Raw genomic sequence first — 6,058 nt, 5'->3', positions numbered from 1 at the left:
AATTCCAAAGGGCGTAGCAAGGATTTAAAATCGAGAAGGCAAAATTTAATTTTTAAAACGGTCTATCAAAATGCAACTCAACCTTTTTAAAATTTTGTAAATCGTCTTAGATTTATTCTAAATCAATTTTTTTAGATCGACAAAAATAATTTCATTCATCACGATGGAATCGGGATACAAAATGAAATCAGTAAAATACAGTAGGATATTAATTGACTGCACTTGTTTAACTTGTTTTGGTGAAAAGTAAGTAAGGCCCTGTTCTTCCTGTTTTGTTACGATATGATGGACAACAAGTGCAGAAACGAGAGTAATTGTTTCCAATGAGGAGTAAGATAAGGCCCTGTTCTTCCTGTTTTTTAAATTTCTTTTGTCTTCTTATATTTCTGTTTGATTCAAGTTAAAATTTTTGAGTATTCGTATCAACGGAGAAGAGTTAAAAGGTAAAAAATTAGGCCTAAAAGAAAATAAAAAAAATTACGAAAGACGAAAAAAGTTTGGAACAACCGTCTTTTTGTTGTTATCGTCAACTTATTTTGAATTTTTTCAACGTTTTAATACTTTTCTGTTTTTTTTTTAAGTCGAAGCGAATAATTTATTCAAAAAAAAAAAATCCAAAAGCTAGATAAAAATCACTACTACTAAACTAGTAATACAGAAAAACATAGCAGAACAATAATTTAGGATGAACTCGGCCTAAATATTGGCATCCAATTCGTTTGACTGTTAATCATAAATTGAAGCACCACTGAGGTGGGGTAGCATTGAGGGCCAAGGACGTCTTGGGCACTTGTTAACTCACAAGAGCGTTCTGTGGTGACAATTGTCATTGGGGTACAAGTGTAGGTGCACTCCTACCGACCACTCTCTGATCACTCCTCTCTCATATATGTGTGGGGTCGACTATTTGTCTCTCTCGCATATGTGTCGGGAAGTGGTCGGTAGGACCATAAGAGTGTACGTAGCTAGCATTGTTGCTTTTCATTCTATTGCTCAACATGAAATTACGAACTGGGGTATGAGTACTGTCGCGCAAACGTTGCTAGATGAAGGTGCAACCATGCCGAAGACAAAGAAACACAAAACATAGTATATAGTTGGTGAGAAGTAGTAGTACTAAGGAAACTCAAAATATGATGATGATGGAAGGTGGCTAGATAAAAATTCAAATAGACGTTACCCTCTTCCTTTTCTACATCTCTCTCCTAGCTTCTCTACCTGACACACCCTCCTCCATCCTTTCAACCACCATTCACTCTCAAACACAACTCCCACAGATTTACACACCTGAGAGGTATCAGGTTCTCTCTCTCTCTCTCTCTCTCTCTCTCTCCAAACATATGTTTGCAATGGATTAATGGTGACATGCTAATTTTGCCACTTTTGATGCTTATTGTTTTTGAATTGGGTTTTATGGGTTGCTTGATTTTAACCGGTATAGAATCGCTTGATGTAGTGGCTATTTGAACTGATTTTCGAGAAAAACTTTTGTTATAATATAAATTAATTATAATACAATACAATAAATCGAGATATTCATTTTATGATAACTTTCAATTTTCCTTGTATTTTTGTGCCTTTAGTAAGCCTAGTATTTTTCCGGCAATAGCAATGGCTTTTTTTTATCTCTTCATATTCAAAAAAAAAAAAACAAGATTGTTTAAATTCGATAGGACAAAATCTCATCTTTTTTTTTTTCCTTCAAAACTTAGACTTGTATCCATCCTAACACTAATATCTATTTAGTGAAATATGGTATACCATGTGACTGATCCTAAATGAAAGAATTCTTATGCTTACGCGTCAAGAAAATTATATATGGAAAATGCATTCGAGCTATTTTCAAATAGACTCAAATTGGCGCTTTCATCTGCTTTCTTTTGTTCATTCATAACTTCATTTTGCTGTATATCCCCCCTTGTAGGATCTTTCTTTACTTCCTCTCTTCGATACTTGTTTCATATCTCTTTAAGAGGGGGAAAAAAAGGAAAAGAATGTTCAGGAGTAGTTCACAAGATCACCAGTTTTCTTGTGCTCACCATGAAGATCCAAACAGAGCACAAGGGTCTGCATAAAAAGAACTTGACTTTATCATGCTTAATAATGCAGATACATCTCTAAGACTCTCACCAAAAACAAAAAAAAAATTACAGAAATTATGTAGAAGCATCAGTGATTGCTTCCAAAGTCTGAACTATAAAATGAAAAATCGATTTACATGGTATTCGCTTCACCAGGTTTTAGATAGGTACTGAAAAAAATGGAATTCAATTAAATTAAGGGTTTAAGTCTTTTCTTACGACTGGGTTAGGGTAAAATAAAAAAAAAGGAGTAAGGAACGTGGACACAGGTGGTGCATGGATGTCGTCAACTTGTGCCATAAGGTTTTCGATTAAGTCCCGCAACAATCGCAACCCTCAACGACGAGTTGTCAATTCGATACAATTTTAATGAAATTCATTTGAACCTCGCCCTCTATTCAGTCGGTACCAAGAAGTTTTACCAAGAATTCCCTTTCATAAACTGCAAGCATAAAACAGGAAAAATTGTCAAATTGAAAGGAGTCATTTTAAAGCAAAAGCCATGAAGAACTTGTGACAATTCCTTTTTCCCTCCATTAAGTATGGTTAAGCCTTCAGCATCACCAACTGCTGCTTAAGAGTCTTTCTTTGTCCAGAAGCATTCAATTTCAACTAACCTGCATTTGGTGAAGACTTGTGTTTGAAGATCATAAAAGAAATTGAACTAATTACGCATACAAACAACAGTTTCCCCCTATCCAAGAACAAAGAAAACTGCTACTATAATGAATAGGTTAGTATAACTTCGGTGACGAAGAAGTACGACATATCGCTCACAATTTTGCACTTGAAAGTTGAGCAGGGCCTTGAGGTACATGTGCTAAAAATCTTTGAAGTGCCTTCGCCCCATCGCCCGCAAGAGCAAGGCCTTTTTCCTTAAGTCTTGTTCAGTTGAGGCAACTGTTTTTCTCTTTAGCAGCTGTGTAGTTGAAGCTTTCATTTTGCTACTGGAATTACAACTATATATTTCCTGTATTTTCTGCTAAATTTTTTTGATACGAATTTTCTGCTAATTTGTTCTTAATCAACACTTGAATCAGAAAAAGGACATGTACCAAAGGAGGTTCCAAAGGAGTAAATCCAAAGATGTTGAGAAGCCCTTCCACATTCCCATTCATGATAAAAATCCCCAATGCAACTTTTATCTTTTGAAACTTACTCTTGTTATCCTTCTGTCTGGCAATTTATTGGCATTTATCTACTCTACAACTGTTTGCCATCACAACCACGGATCGCATGCTGTTCCATTGTAAGTTCTCTCTTCTAGTCCGTATTTCTGTACTTACACTAATGTTTGACTTGGATTTCGCCTTTCATTTTTTAGGAGTATGTTTTTTCGAAACTTTCTAAAACGTAAAGATAATATTCACTTTGTTTGGTTGTCAATTTTGAGATATATTTTCGACTTTTAGACACGGCATCCCTTAAAGTCTTTCATGTCGAAGAAATTTCTTGAACAAGTAGTTAGGGGATTAATCACTAATTGACTAATGCAAATATTCAGTAACACAAACTACTTTCTTTTTTTGGACAGGTGGATATGGGGAGGATCAGATCTGCGATACGAATCCAATTTGGATATAAACTGGGAGGACATTGCAAAAGTCATAGAAGCAATGTCAGATGGGAATGAAGTTCAGGAGATTGGCCTTTTGAACTTCAACGTGACCGAAATCAACCGATGGAAGCAACTTACTCCCGAGTCAGATCACATCGTCCTACACCTAGACTATGTGGAAAAAAACGTGACTTGGGATTCCTTATACCCGGAATGGATTGATGAAGAACAAGAAGGTGAAGTCCCCATTTGCCCTTATTTTCCAAAGCTAGAAGTGCCCAAAAAACGTCTTGATCTCATCACGGTTAAGCTTCCTTGCAATGATGATGAGAATTGGGCTAGAGATGTGGCCCGGTTGCATTTGCAGCTTGCAGCAGCTGGGCTAGCGGCGGCTTCCAAAGGCTACCACCCTGTTCATTTACTTTTTGTCACTAAGTGTTTTCCCATTCCAAATCTGTTTACTTGCAAGGAACTTGCTTCACGGGAAGGCAATGCATGGTTGTACAATCCAAACTTGAATGTGCTGAGGGAAAAGTTACAGCTCCCGGTTGGCTCATGTGAACTTGCACTTCCCTTCAAACCAAAAGGTATGTTCTATTTTTCTTTCATTTGTGAGAATTTGGTTTACAATACACGTTACTGAAATTCTATGGGAGTTCGGTTTGCCTTTTGGAGTAAATATCAATACATTGACACATTTCTCGGGTAAAGAACATGGCTACTCAGGAAATGTGCACCGAGAGGCCTATGCAACAATCCTACATTCTGCTGATGTCTATGTTTGTGGAGCCATAGCTTTAGCCCAAAGCATACGCAATGTGGGATCCAAACGAGACCTTGTGATTCTTGTCGATGAAACAATAAATGGGTACCACAGGAGTGGACTTGAGGCTGCAGGATGGAAAGTCCGGGAAATCCAGAGGATAAGAAATCCAAAAGCCGAAAAAGACTCTTACAATGAATGGAATTACAGCAAGTTCCGCTTATGGCAGTTAACAGATTATGACAAGATCATATTCATCGATGCTGACATGCTTGTACTTAGAAACATCGATTTCTTATTCAGTATGCCAGAAATTTCGGCAACAGGAAATGATGCAACGCTTTTTAACTCGGGTGTAATGGTGGTGGAGCCATCAGATTGTACATTCCAACTTCTAATGGATCACGTAGACCAGATTGAGTCATATAATGGGGGAGATCAAGGGTACTTGAATGAAATCTTTACGTGGTGGCACCGGATTCCAAACCACATGAATTTTTTGAAACATATTTGGGACAAAGATGATGAGGAAGAGAAAGAAACGAAAACTAGGCTTTTTGGAGCAGAGCCTCCAATTCTTTATGTGCTCCATTACTTGGGATTGAAACCATGGCTTTGCTTCCGGGACTACGATTGCAACTGGAATGTGGATATGTTACATGAATTTGGGAGCGATGTTGCTCACTCGATGTGGTGGAAAGTGCACGATTCGATGTCAGAGCTTTTGCAGCAGTTTTGTTTGTTGAAAACGACTCAAAAGGCACAATTGGAGTGGGATCGGATGCAAGCTGAAAAGGGAAACTACACAGATGGGCACTGGGGAATTAAAATTCGTGATAGGCGTTTGAAGAGGTGCATCGACAATTTCTGTTCTTGGAAAAACATGTTAAAGCACTGGGGCGAGGAAAACACGACAAATAATGGTTTTGGACATCAGCGCCACCTTCCATAGCCATGGCATTGCTTCTGGATTGAGGCATTGGAATTTTTTTGACCATATTCTGGTTCTGGATTTTTGAAGTACATATGCTGAGTGATGAAGTTGTGTTCATATATATCAACTTGAAATTGTTTTCAGTGGAAGTTGTTATATCAGCATTCAATAAGTAACAGAAAATTTGCTGCCCTTTTTTATTTTATTTATTTTTACTGAGACTGATCTATATGCGAGTTTGTTTTGTGGAATTCTTCGTCACTTCATGTGAATAAATACCATAATCAAATTCGAAACAGAAAGCGCTTATGCCATTTTGTCAAACAGACCACCGGATTGAACAGCCTGATTCCTGATAGTATCATTCTTGACCATGAATCATCATTTCCAATGTTTCACTTTTGAAGTCTTTCTAATGAAGCTTCTGCTTGGAGACTTAGACATTACTTTTGCCAATTGCTCAATTATTACTTCAAATAACACAATTACACATTCATCTTGAATCTCTAAAGACTTATTTTTATCTTCTGGAGGTTGTCATTCTACAATGTTAAAGCTTAGGCCAAAGATTGTGGAAGAAGATCACGGTGAGGTTGCAAGTTGCAACTCTTGGGAATGGGGTTTTCGTATTATATATGAAGAGTGAAGAAGCTCTTGAGCTAATTCTTGATGATGGCCCTTTCTGCTTTGGCAATCGGCTATAAATTTGCTAAGAGATGGTT

The 6,058-nt window shown here is 37.3% G+C and overlaps 1 protein-coding gene across 3 annotated transcripts; it reads left to right on the top strand.

Moving 5' to 3' along the window:
• Positions 1-1,144: 1,144 nt before the first annotated feature.
• Positions 1,145-5,528, top strand: LOC131303795 (UDP-glucuronate:xylan alpha-glucuronosyltransferase 1-like). Of its 3 annotated transcripts, none has more exons than XM_058330823.1 (4): positions 1,145-1,294; positions 3,122-3,330; positions 3,616-4,226; positions 4,351-5,528. In XM_058330823.1, the coding sequence occupies exons 2-4, from the start codon at positions 3,131-3,133 to the stop codon at positions 5,352-5,354; spliced, it is 1,815 nt and encodes a 604-aa protein (XP_058186806.1). In that variant the 5' UTR covers positions 1,145-1,294; positions 3,122-3,130; the 3' UTR covers positions 5,355-5,528. The 3 variants fall into 3 exon arrangements, with proteins under 3 accessions (XP_058186806.1, XP_058186804.1, XP_058186805.1); XM_058330821.1 differs by having other exon boundaries at positions 1,177-1,301; XM_058330822.1 differs by lacking the exon at positions 1,145-1,294 and adding an exon at positions 2,769-2,892.
• The last annotated feature ends 530 nt before the right edge of the window (positions 5,529-6,058 follow it).

This window comes from Rhododendron vialii, chromosome 10a (genome assembly GCF_030253575.1).
Source record: "Rhododendron vialii isolate Sample 1 chromosome 10a, ASM3025357v1".
Taxonomy (NCBI): Eukaryota; Viridiplantae; Streptophyta; class Magnoliopsida; order Ericales; family Ericaceae; genus Rhododendron; species Rhododendron vialii.
This window is presented reverse-complemented; position numbering and strand designations above follow the sequence as displayed.

What these genes read in the sequence shown, in the direction of transcription:
- LOC131303795 (XM_058330823.1), top strand. Translation starts at nt 3,131, where the DNA reads ATGTACCAAAGGAGGTTCCAAAGGAGTAAATCCAAAGATGTTGAGAAG. An exon ending in GGATCGCATGCTGTTCCATT is followed by an intron (nt 3,331 to 3,615) that starts GTAAGTTCTCTC and finishes TTTTTTGGACAG; the next exon opens with GTGGATATGGGGAGGATCAG. An exon ending in ACTTCCCTTCAAACCAAAAG is followed by an intron (nt 4,227 to 4,350) that starts GTATGTTCTATT and finishes TCTCGGGTAAAG; the next exon opens with AACATGGCTACTCAGGAAAT.